At 54.8% G+C, this 24,399-nt stretch overlaps 1 protein-coding gene across 2 annotated transcripts; it reads left to right on the top strand.

Moving 5' to 3' along the window:
• The first annotated feature begins 238 nt into the window (after positions 1 to 238).
• On the top strand, positions 239 to 20,594 carry SLC22A8 (solute carrier family 22 member 8). Of its 2 annotated transcripts, none has more exons than XM_066360172.1 (11): positions 239 to 519; positions 1,273 to 1,612; positions 12,520 to 12,623; positions 13,138 to 13,292; positions 13,802 to 13,970; positions 16,271 to 16,394; positions 16,605 to 16,720; positions 17,664 to 17,878; positions 18,488 to 18,596; positions 18,743 to 18,946; positions 19,033 to 20,594. In XM_066360172.1, exons 2-11 carry the CDS (start codon positions 1,277 to 1,279, stop codon positions 19,130 to 19,132), a joined length of 1,632 nt encoding a protein of 543 aa, XP_066216269.1. In that variant the 5' UTR covers positions 239 to 519; positions 1,273 to 1,276; the 3' UTR covers positions 19,133 to 20,594. The 2 variants fall into 2 exon arrangements, with proteins under 2 accessions (XP_066216269.1, XP_066216265.1); XM_066360168.1 differs by having other exon boundaries at positions 240 to 519; positions 1,253 to 1,612.
• The last annotated feature ends 3,805 nt before the right edge of the window (positions 20,595 to 24,399 follow it).

Here is a 24,399-nt window from a genome sequence, read left to right on the forward strand (position 1 = left end):
GGCAGGTCCCCAGGCCCCCTCCAAGAGGTCCCAGGCAGAGGATGCTGTGTCCTGGAGGACGTTGTCTGCCCATGGAGAGTAGCGCCTCTCTCTGGCTACGATCAGCTCTGAGTCCTCAGAGCATCAGCTCAGAGAGGACCCTGGGTCCTCCGGACCCAGTCAGACCGCTTCCCAAACTCCTCCTTCCTTAAGCAAGCCTGCCCAGTGCCCCGAACCACCCGATCCTCCGTCCGGCCAGCACTCCACCAGCCTCAGCCCCACCATCTGCCCAGCTTTGCTGAGGCAGCCCTTTGAGGCTTGATGGGTCCACACGGGCGGGCCCTTAATCCTCAAAAGAAAGTCAAACATTAGCCCGGGAAGCAGCTTATGGCTTATATAAGCCCCCCTGGGGAAGGCACAAACACAGCTTGTTGGAGCTGAGCTGCCCGACTATAGCAGCTGCTGGACCCTGGGACAGAGCAAGGCTTTCAGTCGCATCGACCACCAGTCCCGCCGGAGCAAGCCAGGCCCAGCTAACAGGTGAGGAGGGATGGAGACCCCTCCAGGCCCCGGCCCCCAGGCATCCCTGAGAAACGCCCACGGCTCAGCCCTGCTTCCTCACTGCGGCTGGCCAAGTCCTTCATGGGACCTGCCTGGGTCCTTCCTGCTACCCCAGGAGAGTGGGTCTAACTAACCCCAGGGGACAGTCAGAAGCCAGGAGGCTCTGGACTTGGGAGCCCTTTCTTAGCAGGCAAGCTGAGCTAACCCTGGGTCTGCTCAGAGCAGCTAGGGACCTCCCCCACCCATGCCACCATCCATCCTGCATGGCCAATGTCCAAGATCGGGCCCTTTGGTCCCCACTGTGTGACCTGCACTGCCCCATGCACGCAGCACGTGTGACCAGCCTGACTGAGCACACACGTATTCATGCCCCCGAGTCCACATACGTGCACGCGCACACCCAACTCACACAGCTGTGCCCATAAGCTTCCTTCTAGACGCATCCTGTAGACCCCTGTGGACACACACTTGTGACCTCACATCTATATACACAACTGGGCACATCTTCACGTCCCACTCATAAACCTGCGGGCACACACAGCTCAGCCCCCACATCCTTACCCGTTGATGCACACATACAATGTGCCATACACTCGCGCTCACACACACAGCTGGGCACACCCTCCCACCTGTGCTCGCACCCCCATCCGCAGGCCCACACGTCACGCACGCGCACACATGCCTCTCCCTGGCCCCCGTGCCTCGCCCACAGCTCTGGCTCGTCTTGCTCAGCGCCATGACCTTCACCAAGCTCGTGGACAGCGTGAACAGCAAGGGCCCCTTCCAGTTCCTCCTGATGGTCCTCATGGGCTTCCCAATCCTCGGCCTGGCAAACCACAACCTGCTCCAGATCTTCACGGCCGCCACCCCCGCCCACCACTGCCGCCCACCCCCCAACGCCTCCGCAGGGCCCTGGGTGCTCCCCACGGGCCTGAACGGGAAGCCGGAGCCCTGCCTCCGTTTCGTATCCCCGCCCAACGCCAGCCTGCCCAACGACACCCGGCGGGCCACCGAGCCGTGTCTGGACGGCTGGGCCTACAGCATCGGCATCAGCGACTCCATTGTGACTGAGGTACGCCCAGAGGCAGCCACCCTGCGGCAGGAGTGGACAGGAGGGCAGGCGCTGGGTAGGCAGGGAGGAAGGACCTGGGTGCAGATGTGTACCAACTGAAAGGCTGGCTTCTTCCCACTCAGGGTGCCAGCATCGCTTGAGCAAGCCGCCCACTCTGTGAAGGGCGCGGTGCTAGGCTCTGGGGATACAAAAATGCCCTGTCCTTGCTCCCGTGGGATCCACCGCCGAGTGGGGGGGGGGGGTCCCACCAACTACTGAAAGTACCCCACAAAGAACTGTGCGATTGTTACTTCAAAGGCCTTTGGGCAGTGACCTTAGACTCTGGCCTACCCCTGAGCTGGGTGTGGGGGCAGGAGGGGGTAGTGGCACTCAGGGAAGATTCACTGAAAAAGTGACCCTGGACCTGAGATAAGAGTGTTGGCAAGAGTTAGCCGGCAGGAAGGAAAACGGGAAAGTTCCATCCTGTTTGTACAGAGGAGGCCCCAGGGTGGGAGGCGAGGGGAGGAGGGAGTGGACAGAGTGTAGTCGGACCCAAAGAACCTCTCATTCGCTCCCCCTGGCAGCCCTGGGGTGATCCTCCCCCCAGCTCGTTCCTGCCTTGACTAGTCACCGACCCCTCCACCTGCCATCTCGGGCAGCTAGAGTTCAGTCAGACTCTCGGAGGAACTGGTGGGCCAGTCGGAGACCAGGGCAGGAACTGGTGTTTACTGAGCATCTACAAACCGCCAGGCACATGTTGGTGCTTTGCAGACATTGTCTCCCAATTTTATTCCCACGGTGATAGTCTATTGAAGGTGATTTTACCTCCTTTTACAGATAAAAAAAGAAACCTAGGATTGGAGAAGGGAAGGGAAGCGGTCAGTTTCAGGAATTGGGGTTTACAGTTAAAGCCCACTAGAGGTATGGGTGTCCCTGGCAGTTCAAAGAAGGAGAAGCCATGGACTGTTGGGGGCTTCCTGAAGGAGAGCAGAAGCCAATGTTTCCCTTCTCCCTAGGGAGCCATGAGCTCTTCAAGGGCAGGATCTTGCTTTTGCCTCGTTAGAAGAACTGTGTTTCAAAGTCTTTACCTAGTATCCGTCCTGTGCTGGGCACACTCTGTGTGTGGGCTCCAGGAATCTCAAGAAAAGGCAGCTCAGGAGGGGGAGTATCATTAGTGTCTCCGGATCAAAACTCGGAAAACTCGGGGGTGGTCTGGTTCCGCAGCGTTCCCGGGTTACACGCGGTTTGGACCTGGCAGGGGTAAGAGCTGGGTGTCCAGGACTCCCCATATTCAGGGGTATAGCTATACATCCTTTGTCTGATGTATAGTTAGTGATATATAAAGCATTTATGATATGCCAGGCACTGTTCTAAGTGTTTTCTAAACATGAACACTTTCAACCTTCCTGACAACACTATCAGCTAGTTAGGGTTATAAGCCCGTTTTTCAGATGGGGAAACTCAAGCACGGAGAGGTTCAAGGTCACACCACTAGTGGTAAGTGGCAGATTCAGGGTCTGAACACAGGCACCCCCTGACCCCGGAGCCAGTGCACCTAACCATAATGTTCGCTGACTCTCGAAGCCCCCAGATGATAGTTCCTCCCTGTCATATGCACTTTTGCTTCCCAACACCAAACTGAGTTTGGATACTGAGATGCACTCAGTATCCAAAAAACATTCCTGGCGGGCTACATGCGTGATGTTGAGGATGCAGAGTCTAAGAACGCCGGTGCCCTTCCGGCCGCCCAGGAGCCCCCCTCTAACGAGGGGACGGACCCAGCCCTCGAGGATTACCGCCAGCGGAGCGGGACCCACAAGCTTCCCTTCCCGGGGCAGGGACTTCTCCGCTGTGTCCCCAGCAGCTGCAGCAGTGCCTGGCACGTTGTGGTGTGAATGGGTATGAGCTTTATAAAGTCAGTGTGTTCTGGGAGCCCAGAGGAGGGAGATCTAACCAGCCCGGCGGGGGCTGGCGGCCAGGAGGGCCTGCTGGAGTCAGCAGCGCCTGGCCGGGTGTGAAGGAGGTGTGAGAGCCGGCAGGCTGAGGCAATGAAAGGGACACGACATGGAGTCAACGCATCAGTCACAGAAGCAGGAAGCCAACACAGCAGTCAGGACCGCAAGAGACGGAGGAAGGTTGGAGGGGCAGGCCACGGGGCATGCAGGCCCCCAGACAGGGGACAGGAGAGGGTAGCAGGAGGGCCTGGTTTGAGAAGGAGAAGTTGTGGTCTCTGTCCCAAGGTGACAGGGACCACTGAATGGTGTTGAGAGGGAGAGTGGCGCTGTCAGGTCACCTCCGAAGGGTGGCACTGACTGCAAGGTGGAGAGTTATAGTCCAGTGGCGGGAGACCAGCTTGCAGGACGTCACGGCTCCAGGACAAAGATGACAGCTGGAAATGCAGCTGGGATAGCTACCAGAGAGGCTAAGGAAGTGGAATCGATGGGACTTTGAAACTGAATGGATTTGGGGAATGAAAAACAGGGTGGGAGTCCACGACCCCCTGCTACCTGTAAATCAGTTTCCAGCCTGACCAGACGGTGGCACAGTAAATAGAACGTTGACCTGGCACGCTGAGGTCCCAGGTTCAAAACTCCGAGGTCGCTGGCTTGAGCACAGGCTCATCTGGCTTGAGCGCAGGGTCACTGGCTTAAGCATGGGATCACTGACATGAACCCCATGTCATTAGCTTAAGTCCAAAGGTCACTGGCTTGAGCCTAAGGTTACTGGCATGAGCAAGAAGTCACTGGCTCTGCTGGAGCTCCATGGTTAAGGCGCGTATGAGAAGCAGTCAATGAACAACTAAAGCGCCACAGCTACAAGTTGATGCTTCTCATCTCTCTCCCTTCCTGTCTTTGTCTCTCTCTGTCTCTGTCTTTCTAAAAATGATAATAATAATAATAAGTTTCCAAATGTTTGGGCGACTAGCTATACATCAGTTACCTGGAAAGGCAGGAATAAAAGCCGCCATCCATGTCCTCCAAAAGCACAGAACATAACTAAAGGAACAAAAACTTAAGCAATTGTTTAATGGCTTAAAAAATGACAATTAGGCTCTGGCCAGTGACTCAGTGGATAAAATGTCAGCCCAGCATATGGATGTTCTGGGTTCGATTCCTGGTCAGGGCACACAAGAGAAGCGACCATTTGCTTCTCTTCCTCTCCCTTTCCCCCTTCTCTCCCTCTTCCCCTCCCACAGCCAGTGTTGGTTCAAGCATGACCCTGGTCACTGAGAATAGCTCGGTTAATCTGAGAGACAGCCTCAGGTGTTAAAAGTAGCTCAGTTCTCAAGAATTGGCCCCAGATGGTATTGCCCAGTGGATCCAGGTCTTGGGCGCATGTGGGAGTCTGCCTCACTAGCTCTCTTCCTTTCATCTACAAATAAAAAATAACAAAATAACAAATAATAATCATTGCCACCACTTCCTGTGTGCTTACCCCATTCCAGATAACCCTAAGAATTTTGCACATATTAACTCATTGAATCCTCACAACAACCCTTTGAGGTTAACACCAGAGGTTAGATCCTAGTTTTACAGATGAGGACACGGAGGGACAGGTCACTGACCCGGGGCACCACATTTCACAGGTTGTGGAGAAGGGAGTGGAAGCCGGGCAGTCAGGTTGTACAGCCGTCCCTCCCACAACCCCGTTCCTTAAGACTGCACGACCCAGAGCCTAGATCCGCGACACTGACTGCGCACCTGCAGCCCCAAGGAGGCAGTTGTTCTTGCATCTGCTTCCCCCGCTAGTGGGGGCTCCTGCAGGGCAGAGAAGGTCTCCCACCATCTTCACCATCACTGGGCTAGGTGCATAGTAAGTGCTCAGTTAACGCTGACTGAAGGCCATGCCCCCTGAGAGCTCAGCAGGAGAGATGCTGGGAAGTGGCTTCCCCTCCCGGGCACACCTTGGGTTCCAGAGATCCTGGCCAAGAGCACAGGTGGCAGGTCCTGTACGTGGTCAAGGGTCAATTCACATGCCTGCCCTCCGAGTTCTATCAATTGGGGCTGAGTGAATCTGCCTCCCAGGAAATGCAGGGGTTCACCAGATCTCAGGGTCCTGCACCAAGCTCAGGGCGGGTCTGTGTCTGGCTGGCTGCCTGAGGACTCTCAGCTGTGAGAGCCCGTAGGAGGGGTCCCTGCCCAGCCAGGGAAGTGGCAGCGGCAGGACCTAGTCAAGCACTGATGCCAGCACAGGAAGGGAGAACCCCTCTGATGTTTCCATGTGTGGTTCCGTCTGTGGCATATCCATGCTCCGTCTGCTTGGGCTGGAACGGAGCGGGGTTCCGGTCCCCCATGTGGCAGAGGCGGAGCAGTGGCCGGGCTTTACCTGGGGGTCGGTCTCTAGGGAGGACTCGGGGTACTGAATCTGCCCGCCCAGCTAAGGAAGGGCAGGGATGACGAAAGGACTGACTAACGAGGTCAGCCCTGGTGACCTAGTTAGTAGTGGCAACGGGCTGTCCCCCAGATGGAGTGTGGAGTTGTGAGCCAGGCCAAGTGGCAAAGTTCACACCCTGACTCCACAATTCTCCAGAGCCGTCGCGAACCCAGGAGTGTCAGTTTCCTCACCTGTGAGACGCAGTAGGGAGCAGTGTACGCACTAAAGGAGACCATACAAAGCCGGCAGGGACCCCTGAGCGTGCCAGGGATGCTCAAGTTCGCTACCACTGTTGTTACTGTTATTGTTATTGCCGTCGTTAATAGAGATGGCCTGAGAACTGGGGGAGTTATTCCACACCAGAAGGGTAGGGGACCCCCAAGAGAAGAGAACTCGGCCGTCACAGCTGTCCCCAGGCCCAGGGTTGGGCCCCACTTTGCTGCTCCCGTCTAGCCCTCCTGTCCTGGAAATAGCACAGGCTTGAGTGCAGGTCTGAGCTCCGACCCCATTGCCTGTGGGGAGTGAGTCACCTCTCCACTCAAACCCTCTCATCTGTAGAATAAGGTAAGGGCAAGGGGGAGGGGGGGCTGGGCTGCTGGTGGTTTGAGTGAGCTCAGCACCCGGAGTCCCTTCCCCTCTGGTCCCCTAAGCACTTCTGGCAGAGGTGCCCATGAATTTTTTTTCTCTGGGTTCAGCAGAGACAAGGCTGGAATTTTTCAGAAAGAGCTTTGCTAAGACATTAAGTCTGGAGAGCGTGGGGAACAGGGATTGTGAATGAGGGCCATGTCCCCTCAGAGCCCGGCAGGAAACACGTGGCCCTTGCTGACTGTTCAGAAGCAGCTTACCCTCCAGGGCGCAGGGAGCCCGGCCAAGAGCAGGGGCTGCGGGACTTGTGCCCTATCATGTGTCAGTTCACATCCCTGCCAGCCAGCGTCCCAGCCTCGGCTGGGTTCCCTGTGGGCTCTCGACTCCCTGGAGGGGAACCACGGCCCACACTTCCCACCCACTGAACCTCAGCCCTGTGGGTGCCCAGCTGGACCTGGGCCTGACTCTGCATGAGCCAGCTCGTTCCTCTAAATTCCCTGCAATTTTTCTCTGGGCCTTGAGCCCTCCTGTCCCGTCTCTAGGGACACAAGATTCCTGTCCCCCTACACACGTCCCTGGAGGCTCCAGGTCAGCTACTAGAGAAGCAGAGAGCCTACCCAGTGGATTTTCCGGGGAAGCTGACCTCCACCCTGGGAGGTTCTCCCGGCCAGTGTCCAGCCTTCCTCCACTGCTGCCCCCAAACCCCCGGGACTGCCAACTCCCAGACCCCGTCCAGCTCTGTCTGCAGCCCTACTCCAGCTCCAGGGCCCCCCTGCCCACCTCCGCCCTGCCCTGAGTACTCCTCCACCCATCTCCCCTCCTGGTCTCCGATCCGGCTCCCAGGTAAGGACCCAGGCGCCCCACCTCAGCCACGGTTCTGGCCCAGCCTGGCCCCCAGCGATAGCCAGCCTTCACCTAGAAAGCTCTAATCATGTGTGCAGGAGGGGCCTGGGGCTGTCCTCTGGGCCCTCCCAGGTCAGGAACTTACGCAGTAAGCACCTAACAGTGTGCAGGGCTGTGGTCTGGTGCTTTGCATTTCTTTTATGAGCCTGCAAACCGCCCACTGAGAACATTATCCCCATTTTACACTGGGCTCGATCCCAGAAGGTGACCCCCTCAGCCACGATGGTGAAGTCAAACTTTTATGGGAGAGGCACAAGGCCCTGACTCCAAATCTATGCTGTTTCTCCTATATCACAGGTCCCTGTGAGCACAGGCCTAGCAATGCCTGCGCCAATCATAATAAAAGAGCTAGCCTGGAGTGAGCGCCAACTGGTTGTCAGACAGAGTGTCGGGCACTTCTGGTTCCTTACGTTATTTACAACCCTAAGAGACAGGCACAAGTATTACCCCAGAGTTCAGACAAGGCGACTGAGTCACAGAGAGGTTAAGTAACTAACCCAAGAACACATAGCTACTGAGTGGAAGAGCCGGAATTTATGCCCTTTTGACTCTGCCTTGGGGACCCAGTTTCTCTGCTCTGGCCCTTGGGACCCAGCACAGCCTTTGTCAGGGGTCTGAGAACAGGGGCGACAGCAATTCTCTGCAAGGTCTGACCTGGTCCTAGAAAAGGTTGTTTCCCTTGTCCTTGATCTGGGCGGTAGGAACCGTGCTGTGGGGTTTCCGACAGTCAAACCCTCCACATACAAACACACACACACAGCGGGGGCCCATCCTGCTGACCAGCCTGGTCTTGATCCGAACGGCTCGCCCTGACCTTTGATAGCGCGCCTTCTGCTTTGGCTCTGAGCAGCTGCCTGGCCTCTGATCCTGCTGCTGCTCCGGCGCCTAAGCCTGCCCCTCACCCTCTGGCCCTGGCTGCCTCCTCAGCCACGACTCCAGCCCCCCTGGGCTGCCTGTCTTAGAGCAGCACCCAGCGGCTCTCCCATAGCGAGCCCTCCCTCCTGCAGCCCAGAGCTCAGAGCTGAGCACAGGGAGGCACAGGGAAGCCGTGGGCCAGAGCAAATCAGCAGATCTGAGTCTGAGTCTCTGCCTTGAAGTGAACCAAGCTATGCTTGGGCGAGTTATTTACTCTCCGCACCTGTGTTTTTATCTGTACAGTGGAGATAACAAGAATAGCTACATCTTAAGGTTATTATACCGTTGGCCAAGCTTGCTCCTGAGCAGGGCACACTCTCTCCTTCTCCCCTCCCACCTTCCTGATGGGTCAGTGCACTCAGAAAGGCACAGCACTGGGCTTCCCTGCCCTCCCTTCTAGCACCGGCTTCCTGGGGGCTCAGTAAACACCCCAAGAAAAGAAAAAAGAAGGCCAAGGACATTGCACTAGGAAAGGATACGGGGAAGCAAGAACTCTATGTGGAGTTGCCAAAAGTTAATGGGAAAGAGGTCAGCCCCGGCCACACCAGGGGCGCAGCGGAAGCACGGGGAAGCTCCCTCCAACCAGCAAGTGACTTTTCCCTCCAAGGGCCTCATCGGTAAAATATGAATAGCAACCCTGGCCCTGTTCACTCGTTAATTATTCATTGAACAGACATTAATGCTGACCGTGTGTCAACGATTCTGCTAGCTGCCAGGGAGAAAGAGTCAAGGAGACATCTCTGCCCACAGTGAGGTTACAGAATACCAGAGAGACTGACAAGTAAACAAGCAGCCAGAGTGCTATGTAAGCTGTGTCCTCCCGGAGGGGAGAAGAGGGTGCTGACGAGGGAAGAAGAAATGAGGGGTGACGGTGAGCGTCTGACACGCTTCTCAGCGCTTGTCCATTTCACAGATACTTCCTGACCACCTGCTGGGGCCGGGCATCCAGAAAGGATGTTCCATCCTGACAGGAGTTTGCAAGGACTGGCAACATTGCTAGAGTAAGGAAGCAATGGCAAGTGCAACAGCAAAGAGAAACATAATAGTGCAGCGCGTTCATAGAATCACTAGTTCAGACTGTTTTATGGATTTGCAAATTTCCATCTGCAAATTCCCATCGTGTGGGATGCATCGTTGCCAGGATAGGCTAAGTTGCCAAAACAAAACAATAATTCAACGGCTTAAGGCAGGGGTCGGGAACCTATGGCTCGCGAGCCAGATGTAGCTCTTTTGTTGGCTGTATCTGGCTCGCGGACAAATCTTTAATAAAAAAAATAATAACGTTAAAAATATAAAACATTCTTATGTATTACAATCCATTCATTTCCTACCGCTCATGTTCATGGTTGCGGGTGTCTGGAGCCAATCACAGCTGTCCTCCGGGACAACACCAGATTTTTATTGGATAATGCATAAGGTACACGGGTTGTTGTATGGCTCTCACGGAATTACATTTTAAAATATGTGGCGTTCATGGCTCTCTCAGCCAAAAAGATTCCCGACCCCTGGCTTAAGGAATATAGAAGTGTTTCTCTTTCTCTTCTCATGCAATAGTTCTAAGACAAGCATTTCAGGCTAATGGGTGACTCTTCTCCATAAGGTCATTTAGGGACCCAGGATGATAGCTGCTCTGCCATCTTCAACACGTAGTTTCCAGAGTTGCTCTAGTTGTCACCATTCCCACCAACAGGAAGCCACAAAGTATTAGAAGTCTCTCTAGACCAGTGATTTTTCAACCTTTGTTTCTCACACACTCATAAACTAATTACTAAAGAAAAAGGGGCCCTGACCTCTTCTCCCTTAGTAACTAATTTATTTGTGCCATGAGATGAAAATGGTTGTATTTAGTCAGGGGCACTGACCTTAGTAATTAGTGTGTGTTTGTGCCATGGAAAAAAAAAGGTTGAAAATCACTGCTCTAGACACCCACCCCTCACTTCCTCCTTTACCCTTCTCTTTCCCCGACCCCACACACAGCTCACAGAGGGTCCCTTTCCAGCCAGAGAAGCCCAGGGGGTTCCCTGGCCATGCTGGGCCACTCTGAGACAGCTGAAGGACTCAGTCTTATCCACGTGGGCTGGTCTTTCCTTACCTCCAGCAGAGGAAAGTGTGGTCCTTCCCTTAAACTGTTTTACTTTCCAAACATTCTCGTGAGGCCCTTCTAGTGAACAAAATTCTCCACCTCATTACACAAGCAACTCAGGGTAATTTGACAAAGCATGCATGTTGAGGATTAGCAGGAGATTAGGCCAGACAGGTAGGCAGGGGCCAGGGCATGAGGGTTTTATAAATGTGTGTTAATAGAGCTTTCTCTTGACTCAAAGGGACAAGAGGAAGCCAGTGACTGCTTGAGGCAAGACAGAAACCTATTGGAGAGGTGTTTTAGAAAGTCATTGCAATGATCAGGGAAAGAATGGATAGGAGAGACTGAGATCAAAGCCTGGGAGGCCTGTCAGGAGATGGCTGCAGTAATCCTCTCTGGGTCTCAGTTTTCTTACCTGCAAATTTGGGGTGACAATGCCACATCATGAGGGTGTTGTGAGGATGGAAGAAACGAAGGCCTGGAAGTGCATGGTGTGTGGTAAACCCTCTACAACCAGCTATCATTCTTAATCCAAGGGCGAGATGGTGAGGTCTACCTTCAGAGAGAAGTTGTAGAAACAGAAGAATCCAGATTCAAGATACATTAGAAAGTTAGAAACTGGAGGGTTGAGTGATCGTGAAATGGGAGGAAGGAATTAAAAGAAGGATACCAGTCACTGAGATTGAGACCTCCAGGTGGGGGAGGGGGGGGAACAAGTTGACTACATCATACAGGTGGAGATTTCAAGTTGACAGCTGAACTTCCTGGTCTGGTTGGGCTGAAGATATGAATTTGAAGTCCATTATAAAATAGTATTGTAGGCCCTGGCCGGTTGGCTCAGTGGTAGAGCATCAGCCCGGAGTATGGATGTCCTGGGTTCAATTTCCTGTCAGGGCACACAGGAGAAGTGACCATCTTCTTCTCTACCCCTCATCCTTTTCCCTTCTCTCTCTCTCTCTCCCTCTCTCTATCTCTATCTCTATCTCTCTGTCTTCCTCTCCCACAGCTATATCTCAATTGGTTCGAGCACATCAGCTCCAGGAGCTGAGGATGGCTCCATGGAGCCACAGCCTCAGGCACTAAAAATAGCTTGGTTGTAAGCATGGCCCCAGACAGGTGTTGCCAAGTAGATCCCGGTTGGGATGCATGTGGGAGTCTGTCTATCTCTCGTCCTCTCTACTGGAAAAGAAGAAGAAAATAATAGACCTGAGGCCATAGGAGCCAACGGCATTTCCTCGGGAAAGCCGGTAAGAAAAGAGGAAGATCCAAAAAGAACCTGGGGAAGCGCAAGGGATTGAGCAGACCACAGAGAAGAAAGCAGGAAACCAGGGTCGGGGAGAGGTCGCAGGGTCAAGGGCTGCCAAAGGCTAAGTCAGGTCAGGACCCAGACAGTCCCACTGACTTGGTGGGAAAGACATTGTCGGTGGCTTTGGGAGCAGTTTCCGTGGAGTGGGGAAGGCAGAACTGAGGAGGAAGTGGGAGGTGAAGAGGGGACAGCAAGTGTAGCGCCTTGTTCAAGGGGTTTGGCCTCAAAGGGAAGGGAGGAGGGGAGTGGACACGGAGGGGAAGGAGGCTGTATAGAAGATGGAGAGACTTGAGCACATGCACATGCCGATGAGGAGGGGTCAGGAGACAGGATGAGGATGTGGGGCAGGACGAGGTGGCGGCCCTGGAGGAGAAAGGGTAGGGAGGGCCCAGGGCACAGCAAAAGGACTGGCCTTGGACGTGTGCATGACAAGCGGGGAGCCACGGGGACACAGGCAAGCTTGGAGGGGCTGAGGATAGACCCGGGTGTGACCGTTGAGCAGACTTTGTATGTCGTATGACAGGCCACACACTCTAGAGGGATGTTGTGAATGCAAAGCCACGGGTCCGGGACCCAGAGATCCACAAACAGACCCAAGGAGCCCGGAGCCGGGCGGAGAGGGAAGTGGAGTGTAGGAAGCAGGGGCCAGGCTCGGCTCATTCCAGCAGGGTGCTGGGGAATCATGTGTGGGGGGCACAGGCTGAGCGCAGCCCAGAGGTCGGGCGGCACTGAGCACGCTGGTGCTCCCTCTCTCCTGTGCAGTGGAACCTGGTGTGCAAGTCTAACAAACTGAAGGAGATGTCCCAGTCGATGTTCATGGCGGGCACCCTGATCGGGGGCATCGTGCTGGGAGGCCTGTCTGACAGGTGAGACACTGGGATCTGTCTGCCCAAGGGGTGCATAACCCATGGTGACAGCCTCGACCTCCTCTGATCCCCCCCCAAAGATCTGGGGGCGGCAGGAGGAATGGTCCTTGCCCTGCAGCCTTGGGCAAGTCCCAATCCCTCTCTGGGCCACAGCCTTCTCTCTGGCCCAGAGCCCTTGCAATATGAGTCTTCCGGCCTCCCCGGACCCCGTGCGGAAAGCCTCCAGTGGCTGTGTGAATGGAGGGGGGGGGGGGGGACGGACTGCTTAGAGATGGATTGACCCTTTGACCCCTGCTCCGGCAGCTAAGCTGGAGGTGGAAGAGATCACTCATTAACTAAAACCACTAATTGCAAACTTGCCCCTAAATGCAATTACAAACAAGGCTCTGTCTGGGGACAAAATTACATGCCCTGCCGGGCATCCTGGGAGGTGGGAGACCCCGCCGGCCTGCAGAATCGCCGGCCTTAGCTCGTCCACAGCGCTAACCCAGCCCTCCTCTGCTCCGAGCCGCAGGTTTGGCCGGAAGCCCATCCTGTCCTGCAGCTACCTGCTGCTGGCGGCCAGCGGCTCCAGTGCAGCCTTCAGCCCCTCCTTTCCAGTCTACACGGCCTTGCGCTTCCTGAGTGGCTTCAGCATCGCAGGAATTACTCTGAGCACGGTGATCTTGAGTGAGCCACAAGGGAAAGCGGGCAGGGGACCACCAGCCTGAAGCCGAGAGGGAGTAGGGTCTGGGCCTGGCTCAACCACGGGCCCCCCGTGGCCTTGATAAAGCAAGGTGTTGCCCTCCTCAGGAGGACCTCCGAAGCCCCCTCTGGACATAACAGCAACCTGTATGGTGGCAGCCGCTACCAATCCTGAGCTCTTACCCGGGGCCTGCTCATGATCTCATTCAGTCTACACTTAAGTGAGGGATACTATTATCCCCATTACGCAGATGAGGACATGGAGGCAAAACCAGAGGAGTCACTTGCCACTGGAGAGGCAGTCAAGAATACGGGCTTGGCAGTCAGACAGACCTAAGTTTGAGTCCTACCTTCTTGAGTTTCAGCCACAGCATCTGTAAAATGGGGTCAATGAACCCTTAGGATCGGAGACCGATCGAGTAGCCAGCGGGGGACAGGAGGTGGTCCTCAGGACCCAGAAGGACTCTAATCTGGACCTTGGGCTCTTCCTACAGATGTCGAGTGGATGCCCACACGGCTGCGGGCCATTACGACGGTCGGGCTCGGCTACTTCTACACCCTTGGCCAGTTCATTCTGCCTGGCCTGGCCTACGTCATCCGCCAGTGGCGCTGGCTACAGTTAACCGTGTCCGTTCCCCTCTTCGCCTCCTTCCTGTCTTCTTGGTATGTGGCCCTCTTCCCCTCACCTCCTTCCCTGGGCCTACCAGAACCAAACAGGGAAAGCCCAGGCCTGACCAGGCTGGCCACCTCTGCCTGCGCGGACCTCCCGGTCCCAGAGTCAGGAAGGGTCCTGCAGGGGGGAGGAGTTACCCCCAGAGGCGTGGCGCAGGAGAAGCAGGGGTCCCGGGCGCACTACGGGGCTGCCACCGCCTCCGCGGAAGGGGTGCGTTGAGATGGGCGGGATGAGGCCAGGCCGCAGCCAGGAGGCCTCAGCTTCCGGTGCGGGGCCTAAGACCACCTTGAACGGGTCAGTGGTGCTGAGAGGCCTGAGCAAGGTTCTGCTTGTGAAATAACAACCCAGAAAGACAGACCCAAGTGGGTAAGGACAAGAGACATAAAGAGGTAACTGTAAGGGCAGGAGGGTCCAGGGCACAAGTTTGAGAGGCGTTTTGAAGGAAAAACCACAGTTTGGGGAACTTCTGGATTTGGGGTATGAAGGAGAGAACCTGGGAGAAGTGAGGTGCCTCGGTCAGAGACCCCAAGTAAGTCCAGAGCTCATTATTAGCAGGGTGAGCTGGAGGGCACATTGACGACAGGAAACGCATCTCCGGAAGGTAGTTGGAGCCAGTGAACAGGAAATAACAGATGAACTCAGGAAAAGAACCAGTCTTGGAGTGGCTCTTGACTGCACACTCACCACATGCAAGACCCTGTCTGGGCACGGACCTGTTTTGTCTTCTGTCCTCACAGCGTCTCTGTGTGGAGGGCACTGTTGTTCCCATCTCACAGATGAGGAAACCGAGCCTCAGAGAAGTGAAGCAATCCCATGACCTTACACAGAAAGATACAGAACTGGGAGGGGACCTCCCTTTGGAAGTGAGAAATAGAAGTTTCTAGAGGGGATGGGCAATCTCGGGGTGAGAGAGGTTGCCAGCAGGTTCAGGGTGGAGCCAGGAAATGTCCACAGCCTAGGGTGGGGGGGAGAAGGAGTGAAGAGTTGGAATAATGACAGGATCAACAGGGAACAGCCAAGTGCCTGGGCCCCTTTGGTGAGAGCAGGTTGAGCGAACTGTCAGGGCAGAACCGGGGACCAAAAGAGGGGGGAGCAGTGGTCCTGGAAGCCACCGCTGTCATCTGAGCACAGTGGTCTGAAACCAGGTGACCAATGTCCAGTCCCCCAAGAGTCCTGCTGGAGCCACGTCCCAGACGCCTGCAAGGGCCACAGCTGAGGTTGATTTCAACTCAAACCAGACTTTTCCAAACAGCAAGCCTTTCTCCCCACACTAGTGACCCCCAGGGACTGCTCAGGGCAAAACAACCCTGAAACTACATCCCAGGGGGGAGGGAGAGTGAAGTTGGCTAGCTACTCACCCACCTTAAGACTCTATGTTGTGCTCGAACTCCCCCCACCCCCACCCCAGCAGAGTTGGGCCTTTGCAGGGAGAATCCAAGAGCCCTCAAACCCATTCCCGAGACCACAACCCTAACCTCAGCCCCTGTCCACGCTGCCCCTTCACCAGGGCCTGGAGTGCGGTCCAAGGAAGGCTGCGGAGGGGGCCCCGTGGACCCTCCCTCTGTCCAGCCTCAGCTGTGCCGGCCCCTCCCCAGGCCCCACCTGCCTTGGCCTAGGGCCCAAGGCTGCTAGCTAAGGAAGACTCCCAGTGGTAACAAGCAGCCCAGGTGGGGGCAGAGGAAAGGCTCTTCTGCAAGGGAAAGAAGAGAACACTGGAATTTGCACTGGCTGCAGGCAGCCCACGTGCAAAACTTGGTCAAGTTTAAATCCCATGAGCTCTGCGGTAAGGCAGCTCGGGTTTCTGGGCCTCCGACCCCTCGACCCTGGCCCTACATTTTTTTTATTTTTATTTTTTTGACAGAGACAGAGACAGAGAGAGGGACAGATAGGGACAGACAGACAGGAAGGGAGAGAGATGAGAAGCATCAATTCTTCATTGCAGCTCCTTAGTTGTTCAGTGACTGCTTTCTCATATGTGCCTTGACTGGGGAGCTCCAGCAGAGCGAGTGACCCCTTGCTCAAGCCAGCCACCTTGGGCTTCAAGCCAGCGACCTTTGGGCTCAAACCAGCGACCATGGGGTCGTGTCTGTGATTCCACGCTCACGCCAGCGATCCTGCGCTCAAGCCAGCAACCTCGCTCAGGGTTTCGAACCTGGGTCCTCCGTGTCCCAGTCCAATGCTCTGTCCACTGTGCCACCACCCGGTCAGGCCCTCGCTCTACATCTTCTTCCAGCCTCTCAAAAGGGCTTCTGGTATGGGGTGAGCCATGTGACTTGATTCTGGCCCCCAGGTGGATACCAGAGTCCATACGCTGGATGGTCCTGTCTGGAAAGTCCTTGAAGGCCCTGAAGATCCTCCGGTGGGTGGCTGCCTTCAATGGCAAGAAGGAGGAGGGAGAGAAACTCAGCCTGGAGGTAGGGGCCAAGAGGAAGTGTAATCCGGGGCAGACAGCGGGCTCTGCTCTCGGGCTGTGCCCTCCTCTTGCCTCTGTTTCCCCCGCTCACAAGCTGACCCCCACCCACCATCTGACACTCTGAGCAAACTCCTCTCCAAGCAGCGGGCCTGCCCCTCCCTCCTGCCTGCCAGCTGCTCACTAACGCACCCTCCCCTTCCTCTGCCCCAAGGAGCTCAAGCTCACCCTGCAGAAGGAGATCTCCTTGGCCAAGGCCAAGTACAGCGTAGCTGACCTGTTCCGGACACCCGTCCTGCGCCGTGTGACCTTCTGTCTTTCCCTGGCCTGGTAACCCACGCCCCACCCCACCCCACACCCCAGCACCTCTGCCAAGGCAGAGGTGAGGCACAGGGACACCAGCAGGCTCACCTTTCAGGTGAGCAAAGCCAAGGGCAATTGCGAGAGGAGCCAAGAGACCCCCTGCCCTGGCTGCCCCAGCTCTGCCCCAAGCCCAGACATCTGCTGCGTCCCTGCCCCACACCCAGGAACAGCCGTCACAGTCTGCTTTCTTCTGAGGAACACCCCCCGCCACCCATAGGCCAAAGGTTCCAAACCCCTCCACGAACCTCCACGGCAGTTTCCCCGTGCTGCGCCCCCCTCACAGCCCTGCATGGTTCGGCTCTGCCCTCTGCGACCCCATAAAGCAAGGCCGGCCCTTGGAGCTTCAGACTTGAGGACGGAAGCTCTGGTTCTCCTGAGCCTCCCTTTCTGCCTGACACTCCACGGTGCCTTCAGAGCCCTTTCTGTGGCCTGGTTCCAAGGCCCTCCTCCATCCTGGTCATCCCTAAATAAGCTTCGGTGTGTCCGGGAACTCTTCCAAAGCACCCCCACTCTTCCAGAAGGGCATGCTCCTGGCCCGTGTGCACGGCTTGGCTGTCACCTCCCCCGTTCTGGATCTTGAACGATTATCCAACCAAGAGAGCTCACTCACCGCCTCCTTTGGTCTCCGAGAGTTCCTCCAGTCCTGATATTCTCTGGGTTCAGTTGTGTGGTACTTGGCCACCACCTCCTAGACCATGAGCGTGTTAGACATACCCAGTCAACCCCAGCACTTTCTCACTGAACCCAGACACAAGCTCAGAGACCTCAAAATGGCACTCGAGCCTCACCTAGCGATCAGCTGCAGCTGGGACAGAAATGAAACTATTCATCACCCTGGTGACCCCATGGCCAGGACAGGGAAAGGCCCCAGCCTGGAAGCAGGTGCTCATTGACCCCTCCCCGCCCTCAGGTTTGCCACCGGTTTCGCCTACTACAGTTTGGCTATGGGTGTGGAAGAATTTGGAGTCAACCTCTACATCCTCCAGCTCATCTTTGGTGGGGTTGACATCCCAGCCAAGTTCATCACTGTCGTCTCCATGAGCTATCTGGGCCGGCACACCACCGAGGTCATGACGCTAGTTCTGGCAGGAGGGTCCATCCTGTCTCTCATCTTTGTGCCCGCAGGTGAGAAGCTGGAGCTACCTCAGCCTCTGAAAGAGGCCCCGGGCTGCCCCGGGCTGGAAAGCGGGGTGCCCGGGACTCCAGTGCTGCTGATCCTGCCCCTTGTTCACTGTGTGGCCTTCAGTAGGTCCCTGTGCTCTCTGATGCGCAGGTCTCTCCTCTAGATAATAACTCGGTTGGGCTAGATGATCGCGAAGATCCTTTTCAGATCTGACTCTGGAAAGTACGGTGCTGTCTGAGCACAGAGCCCAGTGCTCATGGAAGACCCCACAACCTACTCCACCACGACCTTGGAAAAGTCACTTTCATTTCGTATGAATGTTTGCATGTTGATGCATCTGTATCCTTCCAAAGGAACTTGAGATATTTTAGGACAAGAGTACATAAAACAAAATATAAATGAGAATAGGGAATTAGAGCCAGGGAAAACACAAATACAGCAGAACACAAACCTGCAAAGCCTTAGGAATAGCGGCATGGTTATTAACCAGCTTTAAGTTTGGATCCGAGCTTCCCAGCATCCAAAGCAGAAAGGGAGATAGCATCCGCTGAGGAAGGAGAACTCAGGTGCTCTGCAGCCCCAGGGCTCACTACGTGTCCTTCCTTCCGCAGACCTGCAGATCCTGAGGACAGTGCTGGCTGTGTTTGGGAAGGGATGCCTGTCCAGCTCCTTCAGCTGCCTCTTCCTCTACACCAGCGAGCTGTACCCCACGGTCATCCGGTAGGTGCTGGGCCTGGGGTCGGCCCCATCGAAGGATCCAGGGTCAGTGGGATGGTGGCACCCTCCTGCCCACTGCCCAGAGGTCTCAGAGCTGTCCTTTAAGAACCCACACATGGGTCTCCAATCCCTGCTCTGAACCCTCCCAGGCAAACAGGTATGGGCGTAAGTAACCTGTTGACTCGCTTGGGAAGCATGACAGCCCCGCTGGTGAGAATCACAGGGGAGGTTCATCCCTTCATCCCCAATGTCATTTTTGGGACCGTCGCCATCCTGGGAAGCGGTGCTTCCCTCTTCCTGCCTGAGACCCTCAATCAACCCTTGCCAGAAACGATTAAAGACATGGAAAAATGGTCAGTCCCCGCCTCTGGCCTCATCAGCGCTCCGCCTTGGGGAGGTGGTCAAGGCCCAGGGCCTTTCCTGAGCTCTCTTCCCCTAGGTCCCCACGAGCAAAGGAGCCAAAGCAGGACCCAGAAGCGGAAAAAGACTCACCGCGGATCCCTCTGCAGGCTTGTGGACTGGACCTGGGCCCCAGCTGAGGGCAGCAGAGCCTCCGTTCCCTGCCTCCAGAGACTAACCCCAGCCCCGTCCCTGCCTGCCTCGGGGCTCCACGGGCAACTTGGGGGAGGGCCCTGGGCGCGTCCATGCTCTTAGAATGAAGTCTTCTGAGATCTTGGTGAAGGTACCTCTACCACTACTGCGTCTTCCAGCCCAGCCCTGACCAGTTTGAAGATTCAGCCACCAGCGTCCCCATCCCCACCTGCCCTCCCCCTCCCCGCGGCCCAGGCCCTGCCATCCTCTGTCCAGCCTTCCCCGTTGTCCCAGCTCCCTTCTCCTGAAGTCCCCTGGACCCCATGGCTCAATCCTAACAAAGATAGCCTCTCTCCCCTTCCTGCCCTCCACCCCTTTCTTTAATGGGACGTTTCAATAAATGGCAATGAACACCTCAGGCTGCTCAGGAAGGGGGCCGGTCACTGTGTGGACGTGCGAGCCGCACACCCCTCATCTGTGCTTGCAGGTGCAGGAAAGCATGGGCACACAGGTGCGCACAAGCCGGGCTCATGTGAACACACGCATGCACGTGTGGGTATGCTGAAGTAGGAGCACACCAGGCCATGCACGTTAGTCTGCCAGAGCTACTATGTCAGCATGCCGGAGACTGAGTCACTTAAACCCCAGACATTTCTTTCTCACAGTGCTGGTGGCTGGGAAGTCCAGGAGCAAGGTGCTGGCTGGCTTCGGCCCTGATTAGAGCTCTCTTCCTGACTTGAAGCTAGCCACCTTCTAACTGTATCCTCACGCAGAGGAGGGAGAGAAGAAGCAAGTTTTCTGGTGTCTCTTCTGTAGGGACACTAACCCCATCACGAGGGTCCTTCCTACCCTCGTGACCTCATCTAACCTAACTATCTCCCATTACCGTCGCATTAGAAGTTAGGCCTTCACCATATGAATCTGGGCAGGAACACAATGCCGCCCATAGCAAGGCCTGTGCTTGGGAACCTCACATGTGTATCTACGTGCCTCAGAGAGCGTGTGAGAAGACGACTGGACAAACCCAGCGTGGGGCAGACAGACAGAGCTCCTTCAGTCTTGATCTTCGTGCCCTGCTTGCCCCAACCCTCTGATCCATGTCCCAGCCCCATGCCCCCAGCTTCATCTTCTATTTAATTGAGAAAACTTGAGCCAAACCTGAGCACCTTCCATGTCTGCTGCGCCGTCTCCTGAGTTCCCCCGGAAGCCCAGCGCTCCCAGTGGCGCTGCATCCAGCCTCTCCCACCCGCAGCTGTCTGCTTTCCTTCTTACGTCTCAGCCCACCCCCTCCCTCCTGGCTCCTTCTATCACCAGCTAAGCTCAAGCCACTACTATCTTAACAAAAACCAAACAAGCAGCCTGACCAGTGGTGGCGCAGTAGATAAAGTGTCAGCCTGGAAGGCTGAGGTCGCCTATTCAAAAGCCCGGGTTTACCTCGCCAAAGCACAACTACTACTATAAGCTGATGCTTCACGCTCCTCCCCCCTTCTCTCTCTCTCTCTCTCTCTCTCTTTCTCTCTCTCTCTCTCTCTCCTCTCCCTAAAATCAATAAAGTCTTTTAAAAAACCCACAAAAACCAAGCAAACAAAGCCTCCTTGGATGCCATATCTCCTTCCAGAGACCAATGGGCCTGCGGCCATTGTTAATCCAAATCTCATTAATCACATGCTCCGTCATGGGCTGGGATTCAAGCACGGAGGTTCTAGTCCATTTCTTGGTTCTTATCCTGGGGACGCGTATTATCATGAGGGTGGGCGGGTCCAGATGGAAGTCGAGCAGAGAAAGCTAGTTGCAGAGAAAGGATAAAACGGTGCACAGAGAAAAGCAGAACAAGAGACAACGTGGCCCAGATGAGCAGAGCTGGTGAGACCATTTGCATGATTCTTCAGGTCTCAGGTCCTGATCAGCCCTGGATGCACTTTCTGACCCTGGGTTCTAGTAAATGTCCCTGAATTCTCCAGGGAGAATTGTTTAAGCTAACCTCGAGGATTTCCATTCCTGTAGACATACAATTCCAAAAGCAAGTCCTCTTCTTCTGTCATCTCTTAAACGCTGACCTTCCTCAGAACCCTCTCCTAGGACTTATTCTCTGATGACCTTTTCGGCACTGTGCAGTGGAAATATAACACAAGCCACCTATGCTATTTAAAGATTCCTAGTAGCGCCCTTGGCTCAGTGGTAGAGCGTCAGCCTGGTGTGTGGAAGTCCTGGATTCGATTCCTGGCCAGGGCACACAGAAGTGCCCACCTACTTCTCTACCCTTCCCCCTCTCCTTTCTCTCTATCTCTCTCTTCCTCTCCTGCAGCCAAGGCTCCATTGGAGCAAAGTTGGCCCGGGCACTGAGGATGGCTCCATAGTCTCCGCTTCAAGTGCTACAATGGCTCCAGTTGCAACAGAGCAATGCCCTAGATGGGCAGATCATCACCCCCTGATGGGCATGCCAGGTGGATCCAGGTCAGGTGCATGCGGGAGTCTGTCTCTCTGCCTCCCTGCTTCTCACTTCAGAAAAATACAAAAAAAAAAAAAAGATTTCTAGCCTGACCAGGCAGTGGCGCAGTGGATAGAGCATCGGACTGGGATGCAGAAGAACCAGGTTCAAGACCCCAAGGTTGCCAGCTTGAGCGAGAGCTCATCTGGCTTGAGCAAAAAAAAGCTCACCCAAAGTTGCTGGCTTGAGCAAGGGGTTACTCCGTCTGCTGAAGGCCCGCGGTCAAGGCGCATATGAGAAAGCAATCAATAAACAGCTAAGGTGTCAAAACGAATAACTGATGATTGATGCTTCTCATCTCTCTCCATTCCTGTCTGTCTGTCCCTATCTATCCCTCTCTCTGACTCTCTGGTCTCTGTAAAAAATAATAATAATGCCTGACCAGGTGGTGGCACAGTGCATAGAGCATCGGACTGGGATGCAGAGGACCCAGATTCGAGACCCCAAGGTCACCAGCTTGAGCGCAGGCTCATCTGGTTTGAGCAAAAGCCCACCAGCTTGAACCCAAGGTCACTGGCTCCAGCAAGGGGCTACTCGATCTGCTGAAGGCCCGCGGTCAAGGCACATATGAGAAAGCAATGAATGAACAACTAAGGTGTAGCAACGCACAATGAAAAACTAATGATTGATGCTTCTCATCTCTCTCCGTTCCTGTCTGTCTGTCCCTGTCTATCCTTCTCTCTGACTCACTCTCTGTCTCTGTAAAAAATTTAAAAATAATAATAATAATAAATAAATTTTTTTAAAAAGATTTCTAGTAGATACTTTTTGAAAGTTAAAAAAAGTGAAATTAATTTTAATAATAGTTTATTAGATATAATAATAATAATGCATTATATTTAACCTGATCTCTCCATATATCACCATTTCTATATGTAATCAAGATAAAAGTTATCAATAAAATATTTTATAGCCTTTTTCATACTAAGTCTTCACTATCTCATGTGTATTCTAGTGTAACAGCGTGTCATTGCAGACCAGCTCCACCCCATTGCTCAGGACTGGCTGGTGGCTGCCATGTTGGACAACTCCGGCACACTCCAGGATTTGATGAGCCACAGAGCTAAGTACTCTCAAAACTGCATTTAAACATTTGAGAGAGAGCTTAATAAACATGGGAGAGATCATATTGCACCCCTGCTTTGACATTTCTGTGACTTCCCATTGGGATGAAGTTTAAACTCTGTTGCAAGGCCTAGCATGATCGGGCTCCAGCCTGCTTTAACACCCTTGACCTTGCACCCTCCAATCCAGCCTCATTCGACTTCTTTCAGGTCCTAAACTGCACCAGCCTTGTCTTAGCCTTGCCCAGCACTTGACTTCTCCCCACCCCACCCCACCCCACCCTCACCACACTTGGCTAAAGGTGAGCTGACCGTGGAGCCCCAAGGCCTCCCATTGGCTTGCCTGGGTCTCAGCGTGGAGGGAGAAGACTGGGCTCAGGGAGGACCATGAGCCACCTCACTCTTCCTCCACATCTCAGCTGTCCCGAATTCAGGGTGGCCCACAGGTTGTCCCGGACATGACGATTCCTGGGCTGTTTGGGGGTATTTATGCAGACACACAGGAAGGGAAGGGAAGATGCCCCGGACAGCACTTCCCAGTTACATGATTGGGACGCCTGGTGAACCGGGATGCTCGTCAGGATGTACTGACCTTTCCCATGACCCACTCTTCTAGCTATCCCCACACCCCATGCTGGATCCTACTCACCCTCTTTCCAGGTCAGTTTCTTCCTGACGCCCCCACCTCCCACCCCTCCACCCCCCCCATCCCCCCCACCACCGCCGCCCACTCCCTTCTTTCTCTCTGCCTCCGGGCTGAGCTTCCAAATGCCTCAGTGAATCGCCACTTAACATGGGACATCTCTTCTGGGCAGAGTCCTCACACTGAGTCACCTCACTGGTTACTGGCCTCATGTCCAGCCTTTAAGTGGCAGCCTTTGGATGAACTTTAACTTCTGCACCATCCATTGGCCAGGCTAGCCAGGCCAGAGCTATAAGGCTCACAGCTTGGCTCCTTGCTCAGAATCTGCTGTGGGCCTAGCAGGACTCAGCGTCGGCCGAACTTCTCTCCGGGTCAGGCATTTTCAGACTCACACTCAGGACATGTGAGATGAGCGAGAGTGTTTTCTTTGACTTGTAAATTATTTATTTGAAAGGTATCACAGAATAATCAAAGTCACATGTAGTCACGCTCCTTAAATTTCACTTATTTAACAGAATAAATTATACAAAGTCCAGATGTCTCAGAAAATCTGGGACATGTGAGAGTTGTCCACAGAAGAGCAGTGAGCTCAGGGAGATGGAGCTCCTGACCTGTGTGCCGTGTGGTCCGGGGCAAAGCCCCTGCTACTCCAAGCCTCCACCTCCTTACCTGCGCAATGAGACCTTCTCACCTGTGTGATGGCACTCATCTGTGCACTCATGCAGTTCTGTGGCTTTTGGCTAAATGGAAGTCCCCAGATGTGACACCTTTTCCCCTAGAGGATAGGGTTTGGCTCTCAAATCATTTACCATGTGACCATTCCATCTAGAATCTCTTCATGAGCTGGGAGGCTGGTAGGGAATCCCTTTGCTAACCAAATGATCCCAGGAGCGAACCACAGTTCAGTCCCTGGAGTCCCCAGTTGAGCTTCTTCCAGATTCAACCTGGCTGGAAGCTGGTCAGGCTCTTGGGAGGGAGCTCTTCTCCAAGGTGGGGTTGGCCACCAGAGAGAAAAGGTTCTTGGAGGGACCCACCCGCTCCCTCCTGCACTCAGCACTCTGCCCGCTCCCCCGTGAGGGC

Source organism: Saccopteryx leptura, chromosome 1 (genome assembly GCF_036850995.1).
Source record: "Saccopteryx leptura isolate mSacLep1 chromosome 1, mSacLep1_pri_phased_curated, whole genome shotgun sequence".
NCBI classification, from domain to species: domain Eukaryota; kingdom Metazoa; phylum Chordata; class Mammalia; order Chiroptera; family Emballonuridae; genus Saccopteryx; species Saccopteryx leptura.